General features: G+C 45.4%; 1 protein-coding gene across 4 annotated transcripts in view; it reads left to right on the plus strand.

Annotated features, from left to right (window-relative positions):
- The window catches only part of APBB2 (amyloid beta precursor protein binding family B member 2), a 414,785-nt gene that overhangs the window by 288,262 nt on the left and 99,724 nt on the right, over positions 1–26,799 (plus strand). For 3 of the 4 annotated variants that reach the window (XM_031935358.1, XM_023224583.1, XM_023224582.1), the window contains 2 exons: positions 1,691–1,776; positions 1,874–1,934. In XM_031935358.1, the coding sequence (XP_031791218.1) occupies positions 1,691–1,776; positions 1,874–1,934 (147 nt within the window). Of the gene's footprint in view, positions 1–1,250; positions 1,314–1,690; positions 1,777–1,873; positions 1,935–26,799 lie in introns of all 4 variants that reach the window. The other variant, XM_023224587.1, reaches the window with a different exon arrangement.

Raw genomic sequence — 26,799 nt, forward strand, 5'->3', positions numbered from 1 at the left:
TTTTTTTTTTCTAAGACGGAGTCTTGCTCTGTCGCCCAGGCTGGAGTGCAGTGGCATATCTTAGTTCACTGCAAGCTCCGCCTCCTGGGTTCACACCATTCTCCTGCCTCAGCCTCCCAAGTAGCTGGGACTATAGCCACCCACCACCACGCCCAGCTAATTTTTTGTATTTTTAGTAGAGACATAGTTTCACTGTGTTAGCCAGGATGGTCTCCATCTCCTGACCTCGCAATCTACCCGCCTCAGCCTCCCAAAGCACTGGGATTACAGGTGTGAGCCACCACACCCGGCTGATGGTTAATTTCTTATACAAACAGATTTGCCTAACTAGTCGATAAAGCAAATTCACAAGACTGTTCCTGAGTTCTATTAGCCTTGCTTGCTTATTTCCCCAAATCTTAGATTAAAAATATTTGATTATTCACTAGGCCTAGTAGAAAGAAAAGACATTTTCTCATTGTCTGAGGTGGATGGAGGAGTTGTTTAGATTTAAAATCAGTTATTGCAAGAGCTCTCCCAACAAGGCCAAGCTTCATGCCTTGCACTATAATTATGTTTAGAAAATCATTGCATGATCAAGGATTAATTTGTGAAGAGGCTTTTGTAGCAAAAAAAAAAAAAGAAAAAGTAAGTAGAGCTTTTATGAATTAGAGGAATTTATGTTAGATTGTTTAGAGCTGTTTTTTGTTAGGTTAAATTTCCACCAAATGTTGATGTCAGTCTGTGTTCTTCACTAACCCTCTCTTCCCATCATTCTCCTTTTTTTCTTTAAATGAAAATATCTTGACTCCCAGCTTTGGGGCCCTCAGCCATAGGCATGCCCTAGTTTCCAAACAAACACAGTACCCATCCCTCCTTCCACCCCCACCTCCAGAAAACTGTTCTGTTTGGTTTATAGGGAGGAAATGGTTATTATGGAATTAGGTATGCTAGTTATTGAATACTTAGAATTATATTGTTTGCTTTTAAAATTACCTTAAGGAAATAACTTCACTGTCTGCTTCTAATAATGTTTAGTCGTTTATTTGGTAAGTGATTAAAGCACCATCACTCTCCTGCCCCAGTCTTCAGGTGATAATCTAGACATAGAGGGTGTGAGCCAACAAGTTGCTGTTAGAGTTAACTTGTTCCCTAACCCATCTTGTGAATATCAATGCTAACAACAGTGTCTTGTGTTTTTTTTTTTTCTTTTCTTTTCTTTTTATTTAAATCAATGTGCTTTTTTCCTATGTGAATAATTATATGTCTAGAAACAGCCATGGAGTGATTTTGCTGTTCTGAATGGGGGAAAGATTAATAGTGACATTTGGAAGGCAAGTATATTGTCAGATCTTAGATCATTTAATATTTTATCCTTTCTGCATGGCTGTGGCTGTATATTTTTCTTCTTCGTGAATATCATGCATTCTGCAGGGACACAGTGATCGGGCTTCTTGCTAGGGGCATTCAGCTCACACTCCTGTTGCCTTTTTTTGGTGTCTCCCATTGTGAATGCCCCAGGTTCCCCGTTGTTTTGTAAGAACAGGCGTTTGCACCAGTCAGTATTCAACAGTCCTTGCATGCCTTTCTCTGCCTAAGCTCACATACACTCTCTGCCTCTTGCTGGAAAGACTTTTCTCCCGTTTGATATTTGAGGCAATGAATGGACTCCTCCCCCATTGTACGTTAACAAGGTTCTGTTTTCCTCTAGGATTTGCATGCAGCCACTGTTAACCCGGACCCCAGTTTAAAAGAGTTTGAAGGAGCAACCCTACGCTATGCATCTTTGAAACTCAGGTAGGACATTAGAAGGACTGACCTGCTGTCAGTGCATAGCTTTGTGCACACAGTTTGCAACAGAATTCTAAGTCCACTTTTCTGTTTTTCTGTCTAGAAATGCCCCACACCCTGACGATGATGATTCTTGTAGTATCAACAGTGACCCAGAAGCCAAGGTTTGTAAGAGACTTGCTTTCGGCCACCAGGTTATGTTCTTAGATCCAAATAATGACTTTGGATAATGGCCCAGTTTTTACAAACCATCAACCCAGAGCCATTTAATAAGTAATTATCCCTCAATTCTCTTTCTTTCCTAATCTCCCTGACACTTGAAGAAAATCCCTAGGGTAAGTTAGGTTTGGGGGCGTTTCTAGAACCATCAAGACTCTGCTTATATCTCACTGCATCAGCTCTTTACACAATGTAATAAGTTACAATTATTGTTCAAATGTTTGGGCTTCAGAAGTCTTTAAAGATACACCAGGCTCTGTCTTGCAGAGCAATGGGAGAGGAGGCTAAACCGGTAGGGTTTGAGACCCCTCCCACCTCCCTCCACCAGAGCAGCCTCATATCGTTGCCACTCCTGTCATAAACACAGATTGGAGAATTAGGTTTTATGATGGAAAACTGGGGACAGTGGGGGCAAACTTGTGTCCATTTTGTTTCTGGACTTCTGGTAGGGTGCTAACAGAGCCAGCTTTCCGGGCATGTGGCCAGTGCAGGTGCACAGGCCCCACAATGAAAAGGCCCCTGTGCGTGGGGATGAATGCCTTCAAGGTTGCTGTCAAGAAATTCTTAATCTTTGAATTTGTATCTTAGAAATCAAGTCCAACGGAACATCCATGAGAGGACTGAGCTATGGATTACACACAGTCCTGCCACCTCCCAGTGTCCATGGGCGATTCTCAGCTTCTGGCCCCCTGGCATCCCAGGCCCTGCCAGACCTCCCGATCTCGCTCCCCACGTAGAGATTCCTACTGCCCTCTACCGCGAAAGAGACATGGGTGTGAGCATGGGAGGGTTTGGGTCAAGTGCACACTCCCTGGGTATCTTGGGATGGAGCATGGTGGTGACCAACCCAGTCTGGGCTGGCAACACTGCTGTGTGTTCCGCAGGCAACTCAGTGGGGGTGAGCCTTTTGCCTACCCACAGTCCAGGCACTTAGCATGTTCCAGCACTGATGCTGTGATACATTTATGGGCCACCCATCTGTTGTGGGTTGAGATTGTGGGCCCATGGGAAGAGGGGATTCCTGGCTTGATTTCCCTGGCCCTGGTCAGTGCATGGTGCATCTGCCCAGCAGCTGATGGGAACAGGGACCCAGAAGCTGATGGTCTGTGTGCATGTACCAAGATATGGACAGGGCCCTGAGTGTTTGTAAGGGTTTGCACTTACTCTACAAGTATCCCCATGCCTGAGGGATTGTGACATTAAATAGCAATTAAAAAACACACTAACAGCCAGATGTGGTGCCTCATGCCTGTAATCCCAGCACTTTGGGAGGCTGAGGCAGGCGGATCAACTGAGGTCAGGAGTTCAAGCCCAGACTGGCCAACATGGCGAAACCCCGTCTCTACTAAAAATATAAAAATTAGCCGGGCATGTTGGCATGGGCCTGTAATCCCAGCTACTCAGGAGGCTGAGGCAGGAGAATCGCTTGAACCCAGGAGGCAGAGGTTGCAGTGAGCTGAGATCGCGCCACTGCGCTCCAGCCTGGGCCACAGAGTGAGTCTCCATCTCATAACAAAACAAAACATCTTAACAAGCCAAGAGAAAGTATACGGAAGAAAGGAAAAACCTTTGTTTTAATAGTTTTTATAGCATCTTCCCCCTGCTTTTTGAAGAGGGGCTGGGGCTTGCATTTTCATTTCACATATTTCATTTTCATTTACAAGTTATGCACCTGAACTTCTGGTGCTAACAACCATGGAATTCTACCTTGTCTACTTCAGCACCTTCCCCTCCCCTCCGCTTCACCCTCCTGTGCCATGGAAGGAGAAGGAATCTTCCCACATTCTTTTTTTGTTTGTTCTGAATCCCAAAGCAGATCTGTGTCTACAAATCACATTGCAAATAGGTTTTCTTAGCAGTTAAGAGGGGAGCACCATACAGGTTCAAAACCTTGACTCCTTTGCCAGAAACTGCCATATTGCCAGTTGGTTCTGTAAGTATCTTAGGGCTTCCAGTAAAATCTCTGCTGCTGCTAGTCAAGTCAGCTTCGTTCTAAGCACAGCCAGTAAGATAATGGTCACTCTAGTGCCAATGGCTTTCTGAGCAAGTCCTTGGGCTGCTCCTAACATGCTGGTCTCTAAAGATAAATTTTATGGTAAGGAACGTGGGTTGTGAACAACTTGCTTTGCTACTTGGTGTTTTACAAGTTGTATCAGCAAAGGCTGGAAGAGGAGCAGTGAGTATCTCTGTCCACCACCAAGGGCTAGGGCAGTGAGATATGTGGAGCCAGGGTGTGAAATTGACAAGGGGGAAAGTGTGGAATGGAGATGGAATTGGTAATAGGAATAGGAGGACTGGTTCAATTAAACCCAAGTCAGTGGGTTGGGCTTTCTCTTTTCTCCTTACGGCCGTATTGCTTACTGGATTCTTTATCTGCTACCTTTCTTTGCCAGCATGTCGATTTCAATGCCTGTTATGAGTCTGTTCATGTTAATAAGGAAGCTCAGCTTTGTCATAAGTTCCTAGAGCTGTGCTTAGTTCTAAACAACAACAAAAAATACATGCATTGTATTGTTTATCTGTGTCTTACTTTGTTCCATATAATATGTGAGGAGACCTTTAAGAACAAACAGTTTTTTAAAAAAATAAAAAAGGCACAGAAAATGTAAGAGAATAATCAGTGTATCAGTCTGGGCTGGAACAATACAGAGAGTAAGGAAAGATCAGCCTGGGGAGAATGAAAAACCCACGGCGTTTCAGATCACAGGATTTGCACAGCTACTAACATGGATTTGCAGGTGGGGTTTTCTGTGTGTGCCTCTTGGTGATTATTTAACTTGAGGATTCCTAGCATGAATGGAATGAATGCCTAGAAGGGCTCATCAGAATCTTAAAAGGACTTTTGCAAGCCGGTACGGTGGCTTAGGCCTCTAATCTCAGCACTAAGAGCCCAGGAGTTTGAGAACAGCTGGGCAACATAGCGAGACCTTGTTGCTACAAAAAATAAAAAAAAAATTAGCCGGATGTGTGGCCTGTGCCTGTGGTCCCAGCTACCTGGGAGGCTGAAGTGGGAGGATCGCTTGAGCCTGGGAGGTAAAGGCTGCAGTGAGCCATAATTGTGGCACTGCCATCCACGAGAAGTCCATGAGTTCAGAGCTGACTTTAATGAAGACACATTGGAGGAGCTTCTGTCCCCCATGGGAGTCATTCCTGCCTGTTTTGTGTTGCCTGGGGGCCAGAGCCAGCACCTTAGAGGAAGAAGTGGCAAGACCTAGGCTTTCTGGATGTTCCAGCACCTTTGTAGAGTAAGTTATTCACTTTAGATGCCCCTTTACATTCTTTCAGTCCACCAAGAACCAGGGAAGCGAGTGGCCCCCTCCCCCCAAAAAATCCTGACTTTAACAATAATATTTGATATACTATGGAATTCTAAATGTAGTCTGTGAGAAATGATTACTCAAAAAGTTTTTATAGAAAATATCTTCCTTACTCCCTACTTAAAACTTACATGCTGAAAAAAATAAAAATTATTTTTAGACTGTCAGGATGGGGACACTTCCAAATCCTCTTCAGCTACTCTGAATCTGGGCGTCTTAATCAGTTGTTCAATGAAACCTCTAGCAATGGCAACACAAAATCACCACACACACACGCACACAGACACGCGCGCGCACACACACACATGCATACACGCGCGCACACACGCATACGCACGTGCATGCACACACACATGCATACGCACACACGCACGCGCGCACACACACGCATACACGCGCGCACACACGCATACGCACGTGCACGCACACACACATGCATACGCACACACGTACGCGCGCACACACACGCTTCCCCAAAGAAGCAGTCTTTTTCTAACTCTGAAAATGTTTTTTGAACCTACCAAAATTTTTATACAGTAAAGTTTTTGTACTTGATAACCATGTATGTGTGTTTGTATATAATTCTGAGTTCCCTGTTTAACTTTTTATTTTGAAATAATTAGAGATTTGTAGAAAAGTTGGAAATACTGAGTTCTCATAGACCCTCTCACCTAGCTTTCCCTAATATTAACTTCTTCATAATCATGGTACATCGGTCAAAACTAAGATATTAATATTGTTATCATTTGCTATAAACTTTATTCACATGTTCTCATTTTTTCCACTAACATCCTTTATCTGTTCCAGGACCCAGCCTAGGGTACTATGTTGCATGTAATGAGCTCTTGAAAAATTATTTCACACGCTCCTCCCTGTAGCCCTCGGCTTGGTCACTCTTGATTCCATTATAATATTTCATTTAATTAATAGCACCGTAATGTGTCTAGGCACCTGCATCCATAGAAGCAGTTTTTCCCCACTACAGAGCAGAGCTACAACTTCATAAAAATAGATGACTGTTTTTTCATTTAAATTATTGTTTTAGTATGGGTTTCTAAAACTAAAGGCTACTAATTTTATTGCTTCTGTCACTTACTGCAAAATTACTTTCCAGAAAGCCTGTAGCAGCATATAATCCCATCAGTAATATCCCTAGAGTACTCCTCTTTGTCCACATCCCAGTTCACCCTAGGCTTTGTCATTTGTATTTATTCGTCTTAGTTTATTGCGTGTGAGCTACTAACCCTTAATTTTAAAATTTCCCCTTATTGGCCGGGTGTGGTGGCTCACGCCTGTAATCCTGGCACTTTGAGAGGCTGAGGTGAGCAAATCACAAGGTCAGGAGATCAAGACCGTCCTGGCTAACACAGTGAAACCCCGTCTCTACTAAAAATACAAAAAATTAGCTGGGCATGGTGGCGGGCTCCTGTAGTCCCAGCCACGAGGGAGGCTGAAGCAGGAGAATGGCATGAACCCGGGAAGCGGAGCTTGCAGTGAGCTGAGATCGCGCCACTGCACTCCAAGAGCCTGGGCGACAGAGCGAGACTCCGTCTCAAAAAAAAGAAAAAATTTCCCCTTATTAAATTATCATAGACACAGGACATTTCCTATGAAACTCTGTTTCTGTCCATTCCTGGCTATTTTTTCCTCTTATTTTTCTATGCATTTTAAAAGTAAGATTTTTATTCAGAAATAATTTTAGATTTATAGCAAGTTGCAAAGATAGTACAGAGTTCTCATAGCCCCTTCTCCAGATCGCCATCATGTTGTATCCCTACAGAATCGTAGTACATTTGTCAAAACAAAGAAATTAACATTGATTCAAAAGTATTAATAAACACTGTATTCTGATTTTACCAGTTTTTCTTCTAATGCCCTTTTCTGTTCCAGGATCTAATCTAGGATGCCATATTCCATTTTAGTCTCTATGCATATAGTCATTCATTCATTCATTCATTTATTTATTTTGAGATGAAAGCTCACTCCGTCGTCCAGGCTGGAGTGCAGTGATGTGATCTCGGCTCACTGCAACTTCCACCTTCTGGGTTCAAACAACTCTCCTGCCCCTGCCTCCTGAGTAGCTGGAATTACAGGTGTGCACCACCACACCCAGCTAATTATTTTTAGTAGAGACAGGGTTTCACCATGTTGGCCAGGCTGACCTCGTATTTCTGATCTCAAGTGATCCACCTGCCTGGGCCTCTCAAAGTGCTGGGATTACAGGCGTGAGCCACCGCACCCGGCCACATTTTTAAAAATTATTTATTTATTTTTGAGATGGACTGTCGCTCTTCTTGCCCAGGCTGGAGTGCAGTGGTGCAATCTCAGCTCACTGCAGCCTCCGCCTCTTAATTCAAGCGATTCTCCTGCCTCAGCCTCCCAAGTAGCTGGGATTACAGGCATGCACCACCATGCCCGGCTGATGTTTTTTTTGTTTTGTTTTGTTTTGTTTCTCTTTAGTAGAGACAGGATTTCATCATGTTGGTCATGCTGGTCTTGAACTCCTGACCTCAGTCGATACCCCTGCCTCGGCCTCCCAAAGTGCTGGGATTACAGGCATGAGCCACTGCGCCCAGTCCCCTATCCATTTTTTTTTAACTTCAGAACTATCTGCTTTTGTGATCTTACACATTTTCTTCAGTTAGTTCTTTTTCTATTTTATGCCACTTTTCCATGGAAAATGTTTTAAAACTTTCTATATCCAAGGCTTGTGTAGATGGTTGCCCCTCACGCGCATTTGTTAAGAAGACAACTCCTTGGCATGTTTTAGGCGGCCAGGTAGCTTGCACTTCTCAATTCCCATCACCCGCTGTGCTCATCCTAGTTTAATATCTTAGATTTGGAATTTAGCCCTTTTCCCGTGGCACATGGCTGACCAAATTCTTGATTAACATTCAAAACCCAGTTACAATCAAATTGTAGAAAACTTAATGCTTTGAAAACTATTTACTGTTTCGTCAGAGTTCTTTTCTGTCTTTTGTGTAACTCCGCTCAGACTTCTGTAAGGGAGATGTTCTGCCACCTGGTGGACAATATTGAAAATTACATCTTTAAAGAAGAGGGGCTGGGCGGGGTGGCTCATGCTTTAAATAATCCCAGCACCTAGGGAGGCTGAGGCAGGCGGATCTCTTGAGCCCAGGAGTTCGAGACCAGCCTGGGCAACATGGTGAAGCCCTGTCTCTACAAAAAAATGCAAATATTAGCCTAACGTGGTGGCATGCGCCTGTAGCCCCAGCTACTCGGGAGGCTGAGGTAGGAAAATCACCTGAGCCCAAAGAGGTTGAGGCTACAGTGAGCCATGATCGGCCATTGCACGTCAGCCTGGGTGACATAGTGAGACCCTGTCTCAAAGAAAAAGGGGGCAACATTTCATCTGGAATTAGAATTTCTTTTGCTTGGAAGTACCATTAGAGCCGATCTAATGGGCCTTTATTTTAGAGGTGAAAAAAAATGAGTCATAGAGTTATTTGTGATAACAGCTAGTTCTTGGTGAAGATGGCATTTGAAGATGGGTCTTCTGAGCCTCCGACCGCTCCATCCTGCTGTCTCTGTCTCAGTGTATAACAAGTCATTTTCAATATATTTGTGAGGAGAAGTTTTTGGTATTGTTTTTAGAACCTTGTTCTTTGAAACACATAATTAAGGAAGCGGGTAAGGAAGATTATGCTGCCCCAGATGTTATGTTCTCTGGGTTTCAGTGTCCTTATCTTTCAAATGAGTGTGTCATCAAATTAGAAGTCATTTCAGGTTCTGAGAAAATTTCAGATTTCAAATGAAATGTGGTAGCCTTCATCTGTGCCATCTGGAGATAAAATAGTCTATCTGTATTTAAGTCTAGAGAAGGAAAGAGAGAGTGCCATGAACCAGGGCTGGCTCTTCTTTCCTGAGCACACTCTGCATAGGTGCCCTCCCCTCTGCCAGGCACTTAACGTGCAATTTTCCTGCAAAAACAGGCATTATAGTTATGTTTCCATATTGTAGATAAGAAACTGATGCTTACAAGACATCAGTTATTTATCACACATCTAGTAACTGATGGAACAGGGACTCAAACACGGATGCATTTGACTCCAAAGGCCGGGAAAGTGTCACTCCCACCTGTTCCCAGTTATTGCTTCTCTCATTTTTAAGATCATTTTGGGGCCAGGCGTGGAGGATCACCTGAGGTCAGGAGTTCGAGACCAGCCTGGCCAACATGGCGAAACTCTGTACCTACTAAAGATACGAAAATTAGCTGGGCGTGGTGGCACATGCCTGTAACCCCAGCTGCTCGGGAGGCTGAGGCAGGAGAATTGCTTGACTCCAGGAGGCGGAGGTTGCAGTGAACCTAGATCATGCCACTGCACTCCAGCCTGGGCAACAGAGCAAGACCCCATTAAAAAAAAAATCATTTTGGCAGCCTGGTTATTTGGGGTTGGAGCAGCAGGGTTGTTGAAGGTGGGAATGTGTGAGGGAACTGGAAGGTCAGTGCTTGACGACAAACTCCTTCTCACCCTCATCCAGACTTGTGGTCCAATCTTTTGTGGTGCTTTTCACATGTTACTGTACCTGTGGGCAAATTCTGATTCATGTGCTCTGGAGTGGGACACGAAATCGCATTTCTGTTAAGTTTGCAGGTGATACTGATACTGCCAGTCTACAAACAACACGGAGTAATAACACTATACAGTTGGAAACCTGATAAAAATAAGGCACCAATTTTGTGCAGCTTCTGCAGGGGAGTACACATCGTCTTTCTATGCAGTATCTTCTAGTTCTGTTATGGCCATTTGCAACCAATTTGCAGCTGCTCAGGAACTTTTTTTATTGGCACTGGATTTTGTGAAAGCTTTGTGTGCCTTCTTACTCTTCTGTTGTAACTTGCCTCAGATGGAGAGGAAGAGGAAGGAGACAAAACAAACCATTGGATAGTAGGCTTGACGGAGCTTTCTGAACTGAATGGTGAATGGACATGACATTCTAATATTCATCTGTGAGCTTTATTTGTCTGTGCCCTCCCTTGGTTCCTATTAGCATAGATTTTCATGAAGTAATTATATTAGCAGCTACTGACTAGCACTAATAGATAAGCAGGAAGTAGTAGGGAAGTACCTTTTCTCATTCAGATTTATTTCTGGTCTGTGTAGCAAATTCATTATCATTACTTAGCATTTATATGGGATTTTACAGCTGCATGTAGTTCTTATAATTGATTTTTATTCATGTGGTACAGGTTTCTTCTTTCAGAAATCCTGATCTGTGTGGGAAGTTTGGGTTTGATTTGCATTGTTGATTCATTCATTGAGTCAGAGACATTTATTGAATGCTAAGTGTGAAAGGAGCATACATACTTAATGTATGGTGTGGTTAAGAGCGTGGACTCTGGACCAAGACTGCCCGGTTTAAAGCCAGGCTCTGCTGCTTACTAGCTGGATGACCCTGGGCAAGTTACCTACCCCCTCTGTGCCTCAGTTTCCTCATCTGCAAAATGAGGGTAATGATGGAGCCTACCTCATATGGCTGTTATAAACATTGAATTGACGTATTATAAACACTATAAATACACATGTGAAGGGCTTGGAACAGTCCTTAGCATATAATAAGCATTATGCACTGGCCATTATACTGTTCCTACTACAAGAAGGAATGAATATGGCCCCTGCCTTCAAGCAATGGAGAAGAAACAAGCAAATTCAATGCACTGTGCCAGGAGCTGAGCTACTGAGTCGTGAATGGGGGTTGTTCCGGGGCCATATTCCATGGCTGGGTAAAAGGAGTGACTTGGATGGTTTCCCAGGAGACGATACCTAAGCAAATAAGTATATATGAATTGTCACTGGAGTTAGTAATTCCCTCTCCCCCCCGCCACCATTCTTTTCAAAAACTGTAAGTGCGGAAGCTTTGAAAATGATTTGATATGTAAATTTGTGTTCATTTTCAGCAAATGCTTTTAGGAACAGATCTGTTAAGATGAAGTCCATCTGTATTTGCCTAATACTGTGGATAACATTGTTTCTGTTATCTGTTCCTGCATACTATATAGCAAACTGCACCAAAACTTGGTAGCTTAAAACAATCATTTATTTTGCTCAGGATTTAGTGGGTTCCAGTGTCTGGGGAGGGTTTGGCGGTGCAGTTCCTGCCTGATCCACATGGGGGCGGCTGGAGCTGGAGGATCCTCTTCGAAGATGGCTGCTTCTCCAACCTGCTTCCTGGCTCAGTGCTCCTCCTCGCGCCCTCCAGGGCCTCTCCATGTGGCTTGGTCTTCTCATGGGGTGGTCTCTGGGTAGGCAGTTGTACTTCTTACCTGGTGTCCAGCTTCCAAGAAGCAGGAAGGTGAAGCCACCAGGTGAGGAAAGGCTCTTCTTGGCAATGGCGCCACGTCACTTCCACTGTATTCTGTTGTTCAGGGTCGTCACGGTCCAGATTCAAGGACTGGAGAAACAGACACCACCTCTTGATGAGACAGTGGCAAGTTCACGTTAGAAGGAGCGCGTAGGATGGGAGGTTTTAATGCAGCCATCTTTGGGTGGTACAATCTGCTAAATATGTCATTCCCACGTTTCAGTCATTCAAAATTAGTGCCTTCAGTACAGGGCAGAAAATAGCAACATGGTTGCATCTTGCAACCAAGGTCCAGAGCCAGCGTTGGATATATCAAGTCCTGGCCGAATGAGATTCAGCCTCTCATGCATGGCTTTTAGGTTGGTATTCACAAAGAGAAAGTAAGGATCATCCCATTCCAGCCTTAGGAAAAGCAGAAGGCACAGAGAAGCAAAGTAACCTGCCCAAGCATGCATAGCTGGTCGTGGCAGAGCAGGACCCAAAGCCAGGCTCCGTGACCCTTATCCAGCCTGCTTTTCCACTGAGTGGTGCACTCACTCCCATTGGCCTTGGCTGCTCATTTTGCCTCCTACCCCAGAGGACAGCTTTTGTGTTTCTAAAACCGTTTTCCCCCCTTTATTTGCCAACACAGCCAATCGTATAATGCCGTGTTCCTGGCAGAAGCACGGCTTCCTTTCCCTTATTAACTTCTGGTCACTACGCTTGCCTGAATGAGCGGTCGAGGAATTGGCAGCCATGTGTGAGTCCCCGAGTTTTGAAGGGTGCTGTCGAAAAAAGATGCATTGTTGTCTAACTCTTGGCAGCTGTGCCCTCTGAGGGGCAGATGCCTGGAAAAACTAATGAAGGAAAGGCAGACTTCCCTCTTCCCCTGAAGGAATGAGGTGGGAAACAGGTGAGGAAATGGGCACCAGCCAGCAGCAGTGGCAACAGCCACCATCCTGATGGCGCCAGAGCAGCAGGTGTGTGAACCTGGCCTGTTGGGTTCTTGGCACAGAATTTTGGGCCATGAATAATCGCAGAACTGAACAGCCTCAGGCAGGAGTGGCCACGGGACATCCATTCAGCAGGTCTGGGTGCTCCAGGAAGGACCAGCTGGTCGAGACCTGGGAGTCCTGAAGCTGGCATTCCAAGGCCATCTGGAAAAGAGCCAGCACATCTCAGAACTCATTCTGTCAGGCTTGCTGCCTAAGAGCTTCATGCCAGATACTGGCATTTAGATAGAGATGAAAACATTTCTGCTTTAGTTGCAGTTTAAAAATTGATGGAGAACTGATGGTTTTTCCTACAAAACAATTAGATTAATTCAGATGCTGGCCAGGCGCAGTGACTTATGCCTATAATCCCAGCACTTTGGGAGGCTGAGGGGGGTGGATCCTTTGAGCTCAGGAGTTCAAGACCAGCCTGGCCAACATAATGATACCCCATCTCTTAAAAATAAAAAATAAAAAATTAGCTGGGTATGGTAGAACACATCTGTAGTCCGAGCTACTCGGGAGGCTGAGATAGGAAGATCGCTTGAGCCTGGGAGGCAGAGGTTGCAGAGAGCCGAGATTGTGCCACTGCACTCCAGCCTGGACCACAGAGCCAGATCCTATCTCAAAAAATAAGTAAATAAATAATTCAGTTGCCAAGCCATTTCTAGCTAAGCCACAATACTTTGTCACTTCTAGGATTCCTGTTTAAAATCTCATCCAAGTGTGAGATCCTATAGCTAAGTCCCAAAGATCAAGGTCTAAGTTCTTCTGCTTCTGACTCTAGTACTTATAAGAAAATCATTTCAGTAGTCAGCCTTTCACATTTTCAGACTCTAAACTGACACCAAGAGTGGCAGCTCTCAACAGCAGTCTGCAGCAGATTCATCTGTTCACTCAGCATGTGTGTATTCAATGGCTAGTACATACATAGGATGGTAGGAGATCAGTCAGACTGGGGAAGGAAACAAAGTGATGCAGCAGAGACAATGCTAATGTCATTTAAGAATGACAATTACAGTGCTGCTGGAATTGAAGAAGTAGCTTGCAACTGCACTGCAAGTTGGATTTTTGTTGCTTCCTGTTGAAGCAGTTCAGCTGGATGAGTTCGCTAAGCCCTAACACATAAATAATTTCACTTAGCTTTAGGAGACCCTCAGACTAAAGATCGCTTCATGAAAAGTGTACTTAGCGGTTGGATCCACACATCCGTATCCCAGATCTCTAGCCAGACATGCTCAGTTCCCCCTCTGTTGTTGGCACCGATGGGATATTATGTGTCCCTTTTGATCCATGATAGTCTCATTCTCTCAGCAGACATGCTGCTCAGGAAGGAGCAGACAGGTCTCCACTGGGGCCCACTTTTCTGCTCCAGCCACGTTACCAATGGTCAGATTGAACTGCAAGTGACCCTTGTCTCTAGCAAAGCTGGAAAATGGACCCACGTAAATGACTCATGGAGCCCAGAGCCAAAAGCATGTGATTTCTCAAAAAGTGCTTCTCCTGAGAGCCATGATTTTTTCAGAGTTACAAACTCAGATGAGATCGCAACCTAGAGCATATTTTTAGAAAGTACTTAGTTTTTTCTCCTCTTCACCAATGCAGTGGGCCAGTGTCACTAAATAAATAAAGCAAAATCCTACATCAAGCTCATCTCTTCTCTTCAGATATTCTTATGCATCTCGCCATGTTTTGGTTGAGAGCTAGAAATAATGGAATGAATGGGCATCCAGTGTCGACCTTCATCATTTGAGAAGAGTAGAGGATGGATGGAGAAGGAAATGAACATTTCTCCAGGTCCAGCCATGTGCTGGCCACTCTCCATGCATCTCTCTGATTCTCAGAACCACCCTGCAGGGGAGGTGAAGTTACTATTCTCATTGTACAAATGAAGAAACTCGGATTCCGAGAACCTAATGTATTAGGTGGGTGAACTGAAATTTGAACCCAAGGAGGCAGGCTCTAAAGCCTATGTTCTTCCCCATAATACAATAATGATTATGTTAGCCGACATTCATTGAGCGTTTAGCATGTATGGGCACAAATACACAAAGGTGCTGTGAGGCCATTATGGACAAGTTCAGTTTTCTGTCTTTCAGTTTTATCCCCACCCCTGGAAATGCTGCCACAAGCCTCACAGTGCTCTGTTCTCCCACAAGCCTTGTGAGGGTCTCTTGTTTGTAGTCGAGGGAGCCAAGGCACAGAGGGTCCGGTGGCTTGATCACAGTTCCATGGTTGGTAAATGGCAGAGCTGAGATTTGAACCCAGGCAGTCTGGTTCTGGAGCCCAAACTTTTCATTGCTGGGCTACCCTTCCTCTCAGTGTAGGTCAGCCCATCCCTGGCCTTGTTTTTTGTTTTTGAGATGGAGTTTTGCTGTTTTTGCCCAGGCTGGAGTGCAATGGCGTGATCTCGGCTCACAGCAACGTCCGCCTCCCGGGTTCAAGTGATTTTCCTGCCTCAGCCTCCTAAGTAGCTGGGATTACAGGCACCTGCCACCAGGTCCGGCTAATTTTATGTTTTTAGTAGAGAGGAGGTTTCACCATGTTGGCCAGGCTGGTCTTGAACCACTGCCCTCAGGTGATCCACCCACCTCGGCCTCCCAAAGTGCTGGGATTACAGGCGTGAGCCACCATGCCCAGCCCGGCTCTGCCCTTTAAAGCCTGCATTTGGTTTGGTCCCCTGATTCCCTGTGGGGTTGTTGTGGTGGGAGTTCTGTTCCATAAGCTCAGTTTCACCTAAGGACATGTACCTGTTTTAAAGATGGAGAGGTAAGGGAAAATATAGTTTTGTATGTGTGTGTGGTTTGTGTTTGGGTTTGTTACTAGTCTGTTCTTGTGCTGCTAATAAAGACACACGAGACTGGGTAATTTATAAAGATAAAGAGATTTAATGGACTCACTGTTCCACATGGCTGGGGAGACCTCACAATGATGGCAGAAGGCGAAGGGCACATCATACATGGCAGCAGGAAAGCGAGAGTGTGTGTGCAGGGAAACTTCCCTTTATAAAACCATCTGATCTGGTGAAACTTATTCACTATCATGAGAACAGCACAGGAAAGACCCACCCCCATGATTCAGTTACCTCCCACCGGGTCCCTCTCATGACACGTGGGAATTATGGGAGCTGTAATTCAAGATGAGATTTGGTTGGGGACACAGCCAAACCATATTAATGACATACCCAAGCAGTTGGCTCCCAGTGAATGACAAAAGAGAAAAAATGACAGCCAGAAAATCTTTGTCCCTAATGCAGGGCCATGGTCCAAGTGGAAAGATTATGAAGCATGAGCAGCAATACCTGGGTTCTAGCTCCCACTGTCAGCGATGAGCCGTGTGGCTAAACTTCTCTGGACTTTACTTCTCTCATCTGTAAAATGGGACGACGCTATTGCCTAGCCTGGGAACCTCACACTGTTCCTGCGAAGATGAAACAAGATGTGTTGTAGAGATGCTTTGATAACCTACAGCCCCCTCTAAACATCAAATATGATTTTTGTCTTCCAAAACTGTCTTCAAAATATTTTGATGTAATGGTTCCCAGCAGTCCTGCCAGTCAGGGTGAGTTAGCCGTTGGGGCGGCCGTGTGGACAGAGCCACCTAGAGACAATGTGGGGCTTAGCCCAGTCCCAGGTGTGTACCATCTTTAAGGCCACCTCCTCATTCTCTGAGCCTGGGAATCATGATTTTAGCAGTGTTTTCTAGTATGTCATAGCTTAAATTAAATAGCATAGATTTCTTTTTTTCCAGACCTTAGAAGAAATTTAAAGTGGAAAATGTATGGCAATAAACTGGTTATTAATGAGGATGCATTAAAATGTAGATAGCACCTTATAATGTGAGAAATTAGGGAAGTTTTCATGTAACTTCCAGATAGGTGACCCTGAGGACATGTATGAAGAAGTTCCTATATATTAATACGGGTGTTTGTTGCTTCATAGACAAAACAAGCCTTGAAACAATTTTTCACTGGTTGTATTTAGTAAGTGTGTGTGCGTGCACGTGTAGATTTTTTACATAACGTAGGATGAATTACTCTCCCTTTTTCTTTACTGTGGAGCACATTTATGTAAAGCACTTGTCAGTTCAGACTTCTTTAGTGGCTCAGCCACTTGGAAAGGACGCCTCTTGAGTTTATCTTAATCAGCCTTCCTTTCCTTGTACCCCAGGTTAAAGCCAAGTCTGCTCTCAACCTCCAGAGGCCTGCTTGAAAAGACTTGGGCTTTAGTCACAGGGGTTTTATACTAGCTAAAAAAAAAAAAAAAAAAAAAAAAAAAAAAAAAAAATCCTCACCTCAAGGCTCGATATAAATGTAAAAATGGAAGTTGCGGCCAAGCACGGTGTCTTAATGCCTGTAATCCCAGCACTCTGGGAGGCCAAGGCAGGAGCATTGCTTGAGCCCAGGAGTTTGAGACCAGCCTGAACATAGTGAGACCCTGTCTCTATTTTTAAAAAAGAGAGAGAGAGAGAAATAAAAAAAAGAAAGAAAGCTGCCCCCACGAAAAGAAAGAAGGGGAGGGGAGGGGACGGGGGGAGGAGTGGGAGGGAGGGAAAGCTGCCCCCATTTTACAGGAAAACATAGCTCCTTTGCATGCTCCTTGAGTTCCTCTGTGCGTTCCTCTGCCGCTTCTCCCCACAGTGTTTGTGTTGATTTTGAGAGATCGACAAGGATTGCCAAAAATGGGGATTGCCACAGAATCTGGCCTGCTGCCATTAACAGCATTAAAGCACTCTTACTGTCTAAGAGATAGGCTGTGGGTAAATAGTATAGTGCCTATAAAACATTTTCCCCCAAATCTTTTAACTTAAAAAGTTAATACTGGGTACAAAATTGACCCAGATAGCTCAGAAGTTCCCCAGTGGCACTCAAGCATGTGCTGGTGTGGCATCGCCTGCAAAACACCTTCACATTCCTATGGAGTTGTTTGTGGGCCCCTCTCTTTGGAAGATGTCTATAGAGGTGAGCTTGGCCAGTGCTCAGTAACTGTGTACTAGCCAGAGTGGGGATGTGCTAGTTGAAGCTAGTCCCTTTCCTGCTAGATTAAGCTGTGTAGAATTATGATAGAGTGGTTTGGCCAGCACTGGGGCACATCACGTTGTAAATAAGTGGGAATATTCAGAATATTGTGTTCTGTTTTATGTGCTAAAGTATGAACTGCCATCCTCTCCTTCAAGAGCAATGTGAGAAATGGGAAGCTCTATTGCATTGTCATGGAATAAGTGTCAAAGAGATTGCGTTTTACATGTAGAATTATAACCTAGATACAGAATAAACCTAATGACTCTCTGGTCCAGTCATCTCTGTTAAAACAAGAAGGTTCATAGGTAGAGTTAACTGATCACCCTGTTTTTAAACCTTTGACCTATGGATAAAAAGCCCACAGCATCCTTGGTAGAGGATTCCTTGTTTTAACATCTCTTTTTCTTAAGAAGTTCAACGTTACTGTTCTGCAAATGCTCCTCATCATTCCAAAGCTTCTACTTCTTTGATATCCTATGTAGAAGGGCAACTCTTGGTTGGCGTTTTCCTAACTCATTCAAATACTTGAAGATAACCCATTCCCTCTCTGATAAAATTGATCTCGACTCCCCTCTACCTTTATAATTCACAGAACTCATGTTGCTTTAATTATTTTTGGTGTTTTTTCTCTGGATAGTCTAAATTTTCTTATTGGATGATAAAAACTCATTGAGAGATCTGAAGTACTGGTTATCTGCTTGGCACTTACCTAGGTATTGTGGGATATGAAAAAAATACACATGGGGACCCTGACCTCAGTGGCTTGTCAGGGAGGCCATAGCAGGTGGTGGGATGAGTACTGTGGACAGAGGGCCCCACTGTTCACCCGTCTCTGCTGCTGCCAGCCTGGGAGACCCTGGGCAAGTCACTTCCCTTTCTTTGATGGGCCTCATCCATCAAGCTGAAGACAAGAAATCTTTGAGTTCAGCTCTGAAAGTCAGGTTCTGGGGCTAGCTGGGGAGCTGAAATTCATTTAGAGAATAGCAGAACGTGAAGATGAAGAGATGAGCTACCATCTGCAGTAGAGTTTCAGATTTGGGATCAATAAACTTCTGTAGGGCCTCAAATCACTAGACCCACCCCAGGTCCATTCAGAAGACAGTCCCAGTTGTCCCACAGGTGGCAGTAATGAGCTGCAGTCAACACAGCACAGGAGTTGCCATCCTGACTTGACCCTGAGTGAGAGCCCTGGCCACTCGAAGGACCCTGCAGAAGTCTGTGGTGCAGCAGAGCCCAGGGGTGCAGCATCATGACCCATCAGCTGTGTAGGCTGCATGATATGAAGTCCTGCTCGCTTCCCTCTGACCTTCCCCACCACAGACTCCTCACCCAGGGCTCCCCTCGTTCACTGTATACTTCTGCCCCGTCATCATCTCAAGGCTTCACAACAGAATCGCACCTGCAGTTGCTTCTCTTGGAATTTTGGGAATCCATCACCTCGCAACATCCTCTGGATCCCTCCTTCTTGTTTTTGTGTGATCACCAGGGTTGGTCAGTCATGCTCGCTCTCAGAATAGTTTCTCCCTGTCTGTCTTTCCTGGTGGCCACATACACATAGGGTAAGACAGCACAGAGACACGGGTATGTTACCTACTTGGAACAAAATCCAACCACATAAGTCTACATGGGCCAAATTATTTCATTCAAAGGGAAACACATCTTCTTGCATTTTGAAAATCACAGCTCAGCCAATACTGAGGAAGAGTTGCCAATCTCCATGTGCAGAATGGGTGGGAAGTAACTATCTTAGGAACATGACACATGTTTCTGGAACAGGCTTGCCCATGACAGCATCCGCTTTGTGCCTTCTTGTGAGCAGAAGCCACAAGGGGGCCCTTCATTCTGTCTGTCTGTCTGTCTGTCTTCAGATCTAGCCTAAGAGATGTCCCCTCCTCAGATACCTTCTGAGCTCTGGGGTTAGGTTTCTAGCCTTAATTCCAGTCTGTGGCTGACTGTGGTCTCCTTTTTCATATCTCAGCTCTGTGCACATACATTCCTCCCCGTAGGAATTCAGCATATCTAATTTACAGCGAATTCTTTAGAACAACTACTTAAAATGTTTTTTCTTCTGCAATTGCCATGCCTATCTTAGCAGAGAGTTTCTTCGTATTTACTTCGCCTTTGCATTACACACTGACTTCCTGTTAGTCAGGGACCATTTCCATGAGTGTTGGGCAATTACCAAAGAAACTCTTTAAAGACAGACTTCACTCACACAGGGCCCAGGACCCTGCAGTGCCAGCTCCGCTCCCTCAAGGCAAAGCTTCCTTCTTGTTAGTGACAACTCTGGCTAATGCTCTCAGGACTTGGATTTACTCATTCATGAAATGAAGTGGCCGGGTTCCAGGATCCCCAGAGCCCTCGTGTTCTGCGTCTCCATGCTGTGGTTAAATGCTTCTCCCCTGAGAGCACAGTGCAGAATCCCAGGAGTCAACCTGGAGAGCTCAGACCTCATAAACGCTTTCTCTGGGGTTGGGAACAGTTGTGCTTTTAATTGAGGTCTTTGTAGGTCTTTGCACATTATGAACTCATTGAGTTCGTTTCAGACACTTTGCAAGAAGTTGTACACTTTTCGTTTCTTGGTGACTGGTGCAGTAAAACCTTTCTTAGAAAACAATAGTGAAAAGTGAAATTAGCCCTGAAGTTAGTTATCACTAACTTTTACTGAGTACCAGGTATTGGTCTAAGTCCAGCTTTGCAGGTATAAATTCATTTAACACTCGCTAGGATCAGGCTCTGCGCTCTGGGGCTGATGATACTGCAGACCAAGTCCCTGCCTTTGTGTAATTTCCATTCCAGGGTGAAGAGAGAGAAACACACAAGTGGAATAAAAGTACATCAGGTGAATAGACTTACTATGGAGAAAAGCAAAGCAGGGAAGAGAGTGAGTGAGTGGCGGGAGGGTAGCAGCTTTAAGTAGTCAGGGAGGCCTCCCAGAAGGTGACACTGTGTAGGAGATGAGAGAGGGAAGCAGGCAGATTGGGAGGGTAGGGGGAGCCCATGGTGATGAGTCCCTAGTGGATGAAGGATCGGCCTGGAGGCCACTGTGCCTTTAGCCAAAGGAATAACCAGTGGGGACAAGAGTTGGATAAAGTGTTTGAGAGGTGTTTCACAGCTGGCAATGTCCTGAGTGATCTTTTAGCCCAAACCTTCTCCCTCCTCAGCTGCTCCCTTCCCCCTCTCATGTCAGATGACGAAAATGAGATCTGAGTAAATCAGATGACACCCCGAAGGTTCTAGTCAGTAGCAGAACTAGGACAAAAACCCAGGGACTCATGGTTTCAGGTGCCTGCAACTCACTACACCAAGATCTAGAAAGCTTAAGAGCAATTAAGTACCGCCCCCCACCCTGCTACCGTGTGCCCCTCCATTCTTGCTCTGCGAAGAAGGACAAATACTGCTGATTCTCATCATTCGCGGCAATTGAGTTCTATAAAGTCACCAGGAACACTGAATTAATGAATACTGAAGCATTGCTCCCAGAGGAAATGCAGAGTTAGGTTCCTGCAAGCCTCTGGTCACAACATTTTCATCACCTGTCCAGTATCTAGCCTTGTTTTATGTGTTTACATTTATCTATCTGTTTATTTATTTATTGAGATGGAGTTTCATTCTTGTTGCCCAGGCTGGAGTGCAATGGCACGACCTCGGCTCACTGCAACCCCCGCCTCTTGGGTTCAAGCAATTCTCCTGCCTCAGCCTCCCAAGTAGCTGGGATTACAGGTGTGAGCCACCACGCCCAGATAATTTTTGTATTTTTATTACAGATGGGGTTTCACCATGTTGGCCAGGCTGGTCTCAAACTCCTGACCTCAGGTGATCCGCCCACCTCGGCCTCCCAAAGTGCTGAGATTACAGGCATGAGCCACCACACCCAGCCCCCTTATTTAGCATATGTTATTGATTCGTTGACCTTCAATTCATGGCCCCTGGTACCATAACTCATGCCTGAATGCCTTACCTAACATATGTATTTCTCCATAAGGCACATCATAGCTTTCTCGCACTTAAAAGCACTTTAGCACTCTTCTCAGGAGCCATGTTAAACATCAAAATCACTGCCAAAGGGCACGAAAATGTGAAAAAAGTGGTACTAAATGGATCACAAAAAGGACACCTCTTTGCAGTATGAGAGCTGAAACAAGAAAGGGGAATGTCACTTAGCGCAACCTCAGCTAGAAACATGTGCATTGGGCCACGCAAATGTTTTGCTACCCTGTGCATGTCCACAAATGACCACAAAAGCACCAGGAGTATGGACTTTGGAGTTACAAACAAACTTTAGCAAGTAGGTGAATTTGCAGATATGGAATCCGCACATGATGGGAATGGAGTGTATTTGCACTTGAGCTATTCGGAGGAAGGACTTTATTCAAGGCTCAGTGGCATTATTCTGAGTGGAGTCATCTACGAGGGCACATTTTAGGGTAGAGAGGACCCAACTAGTTCTGAATGGCCTCAGATACTGCCTAGGGAGCATGCTTATGGCAAACAGTTGTTAAAAACCATACACTTGTTTATTTATTTGAGAATCGCTTTTTTTTTGAATTGGTTTTTTTGGGAGACGGAGTCTCGCTCTGTCGCCCAGGCTGGAGTGCAGTGGCACAATCTCGGCTCACTGCAAGCGCCGCCTCCCGGGTTCACGCCATTCTCCTGCCTCAGCCTCCCCAGTAGCTGGGACTACAGGCGCCCGCCACCGCGCCCAGCTAATTTTTTGTATTTTTAGTAGAGACAGGGTTTCACTGTGGTCTCGATCTCCTGACCTTGTGATCCGCCCGCCTCGGCCTCCCAAAGGGCTGGGATTACAGGCGAGAATCGCATTTTCCATATTGCAAATATACCTGTTACTATTTGAGACTGAACTATGTAACTTCACCATCGGCCCATAGCGTCCCAGCTCTGACCTTCCAGACTGGTGGGTACAGCCTGCCTCCTGACTCCAGGCTCTTTCTGCTCCTTTCTTAGGATCGGCGTCTCCCCTAGAGCTCACGTGGCCTAGAGCTCATTTGCCAGCGAAATGCAGTGTTCCACTTCATGTGCACAGTTCGGTGTGCATTCGGTTTTCCTCTGTGCTTACTCTGCAGATAACGTTTCTCAGCTTTGCAGTAGCAGAAACGTAATCTGTAGTGTAAATCAGCCATGTGGACCTCAGGACTTGCTTTCCAATCTTTTCCAAGACTCCTGCAGGAGAAAACTAAAATACCACTCACACTTTCAAGGAGTAAGAATGGTGTCCCAGTAGCACAGACATCTGCTGTGTATCAGCAGGAATAGAAGCAGGATTCTGCCAGCCGAGCTTCTTGGCCTCGACTTCCATGGGCTCTTACTCAAACTCCGAGAAGGTGGGATGTGATTCTCATGTTTACTGCCGCACACTCAGCTTTGCTTGGCGTTTGAGCATCTCCAGCAGCAGATTTGATGAAGTTCCCTTTTGTGTAACGTGTTCACTGTTCCACCAGGAGAATTTCCACGGTCACTCTCAGATCGTGATTCTTGGAGATACTTTTGCAATAACTGAACTGTCCTTTTTTTTTTTTTTTTTTTGAGATGGAATCTTGCTCTGTCACCCAGGCTGGAGTGTAGTGGCGCGAACTCGACTCACTGCAACCTCCGCCTCCCGGGTTCAAGCAATTCTCCTGCCTCAGCCTCCTGAGTAGCTGGGATTACAGGCACCTGCTACCACACCCAGCTAATTTTTGTATTTTTTATTAGAGACGGAGTTTCACCATGTTGGCCAGGCTGGTCTCGAACTCCTGACCTGGTAATCTGCCCACCTTGGCCTCCCAAAGTGCTGGGATTACAGGCATGAGCCACCATGCCCAGCCACTGAACTGTCTTTGTAGGCCTTAGGCTGCGATGGGTTAGGGATGTCTAGGAAGCACTGTGATTGGGGGAGTGGCTATGGGGATCTGACAGCAGCCCTATGTCAGACTGCCAGGGGTTGGATTTAGGATGTCTCTTCCACAGGTTCCCATCCCACTCTTCCATAAGACAATCTCTATTTCCTATTAAATAAGAGAGAGTATTTTGCAAAAGCATTTGGCTTTTTGAACAAACTAAATATTATTACCTTCTGTGCTTGTCCCGTATCGCCGAGTGCAGAAATAGTCCAAACTATACTCTCCAAAGCTTCTGCAGGCCTGTTCGATGTCTAGGGAGTCCAATTTAATGAGCAGGCCTTTGCAGCATCCCAGTGCTCTGAAGCTAAAAGTCTGCATAGGGGCAGAGGGAGGAGGGAGGTGATGTCATGACAATGAGTTATCTAGATCTCACTGGTACCTAGAGAAGAAATTAGCACAAAGCTCTGCATGGAGGCTCAGCTCCAGCACAGGAATCTGTGTCCCGCTGGGTGTTGATCCAGGACCAGCTGGAGGCCCACTTAAGAGGACTACAGACACAGGAAGAGCTGAGGATGCACCTGTGTTGAGGTGCCCCAGGACCCTTGGATATGGGCTCCAGTCTACAAGTTCCAGGCCCCAGCAGCTTACGATGGCGCTCCTGATAAGCCAGACATGGATTGAGTTGGGCAGAGTAAGCCCACAGGAAGGACTGGCCCTGTGGCCTACAGTGTAAGACACCTGGAGTTGGACATGGTACCTGACCCTACGTCCCCCGACTAAATGGATATTTTATATGACTTTTGTATCACTAGGCATGGCTTAGGTCAGGATTTATCAATACTTTAGAGCTAATCATAATAAAGGTTGACACATTGCATGCTTACCCGGTACCATTGTGAGCACTTTATACACGTGATACCATTTAGTGCTCCCAACACTCCTTAGAACCTGAGTACAGTCATCCCGCAGTACATGCGGACAATGGATGCCAGGACCCCTGAGTATACCAGATCTACGCATACTCAAGTCTCACAGTTGTCCCTGACGATTTCTGCATCCTGCGAATACTCTATTTTCAATCTGCATTTGCTTGAAAAAAACCTGTGTGGACCTACACAGTCTAAATAATCCATGTTGTTCAAGGGTCAACCCTATGTCTGTCGTTTCCATGTTAGAAAAACCAAGACACGGGAAGGTCAGCAACTTGCCATGTGTCACACAGGAATTAAGTAGGGAGCTGAGATTCAAATTGCGATCTCTGGCTTCAGAGTCCAGGCTGTATACAATTTTACTATTATTCTAGTAAAAACAACTGCTTCCCATAGGCTGTGCCGGGCTGGCTGCCAGGGTTCACAGCCCCTTGAATCCTCAGCAGTGCCTGCAAAGGCAGGATTATCCCTCCAGTGATGCAGATGAGGAAACTAAGGATGATGAATGTACTGAAGGCACAACTACGGGGCGGTGGTCCAGAACCCCCAGCCATGTCTGGCCCGGCCTTGCCGTGATACTTCAGTCTGTCTCAAGCTCGAGTGTCTTCATCTGACAAATATTTCTTGAGCATGTCGTATATCCGGGGCCACTTTTGGATGGTGGGCGTACAGAGGTCCACAGAGCAGGCCTGATCTCAAGGAGCCCCCTTTAGATTGAGCATTTCTGCTAATAGAACAGCTAATGTAGAGCAGAGAATGGGGAATCAAGACTAGGACTGGGAGCTGGGCCCAGTGGCTCACGCCTGTAATCCTAGCACTTTGGGTGACTGGAGCAGGTGGATCTGTTGAGCCCAGGAGTTGAAGACCAGTCTGGGTAGCACAGTGAGACCCCATCTCTACAAAAAATAAGAAATTATCCGGGTATGGTAGTGCGTAGCCTGTAGTCCCAGCTACTCGGGAGACTGAGGTAGGAGGATCACTTGAGCCCAGAAGATTGAGGCTGCAATGAGCCATGATCTTACCGCTGCACTCCAACCTGGGCAACAGAACAAGACCCTCTCTCTAAAAATAAAAAAAACGACCAGTCCGCTTTGGGAGGGCGAGGCAGCAGATCACCTGAAGTCAGGAGTTCGAGGCCAGTCTGGCCAACATGGTGAAACCCCATCGCTACCAAAAAATAAAAAAAAAAATTAGCCAGGCATGGTGGTGGGTGCCTGCAATCCCCGCTACTAGGGAGGATGCGGCAGGAGAATTGCTTGAAACTGGGAGACAGAGGTTGCAGTGAGCCGAGATTGCACCATCGCACTCCAGCCTGGGCATAAAAGCAAAACTCCGTCTCAAAAACAATCATAATACAAAAATAAGTGACTAGAGCTGGGATCCCTCTGTTCCTAAGTTGTGCCATTTTGCTAAACTGATGTCTTCTGGAAAATTAAACCTCAGATCAAATCTAGCTCTGCTGTTTATTTGCAGTGTGACATTAGACAATCCAACTAAGCTCCCTGAACCTCAGTTTCTCGTTTAGAAAATAAGAGATACAGCACCTACTTTGTAGGGTTGTTGTGAAAACATGTTGTGCTACATGCTGTAAAGCATGCAGCTTGTGGCAAATGCTATGTAAATGTCAGCGCCCACCTTCATGCTTTCCCTGCCAAGACCAGACTTGTATATAAATCACTCAGCACAGAGTCAGCCCTCGATAGTCACTGCTAGTATCATGATGATGATTATAAGTGATTATCAGATTATATATGTCTAATGAGATATGCCTGCAAGTTCATGTTTAAGTAAACATACACATAATTTGTTCCATGACATTCTGGAAACGTTGGGCTGCATCTCTCAGTTGATCCCACCTTTGCTCAAATTTTCCATTGATAAAAATAGGACTCATAATGCCAGCCTGGTTCCTGGGCAGGAAATGACTAATGCAATCAACCGTTTCTGTACTAAATCACAACCCGGAGGCGTGTCTCTGGCATGAGTGAGGAATCTGCAAGGATCCTGGCCGTTACGATGCTGATTGTGAGACTCCTCTGCCTGCATCATTGTTCGTCAGCCTGTCGTGGCCTGGGGATTGAAAAGGAGTGGATTTCCTGCAGAGAGCAAACTCTCTCATTAGCCACCCTGAACATGCAGTCGAGTGACACTTGCATTTCTCTCTGTAAATAAGTTGACATTCTGCTTGATGTTTTTAAATTTGTATGACTTGTTCGTGATGTGCTGATGATTGAACACGCTCAGCAGGTTAATGAGAGTCGCTGTGGAGCAGGCATTGCAAATAATTGCGATTGCATGGTGTACCAGCCTTTCTTTAGTAGCAGAAGCCCTTCTGTGTAAGGGCAAGAGCAGGGCCACTGTGACAGGGGAGGCCCAGAGGCCTCAGCCCCACACTGGGCTCCTCTGCAG

The sequence above is a fragment of the Piliocolobus tephrosceles genome, chromosome 3 (assembly GCF_002776525.5).
Source record: "Piliocolobus tephrosceles isolate RC106 chromosome 3, ASM277652v3, whole genome shotgun sequence".
Classification (NCBI taxonomy): Eukaryota; Metazoa; Chordata; class Mammalia; order Primates; family Cercopithecidae; genus Piliocolobus; species Piliocolobus tephrosceles.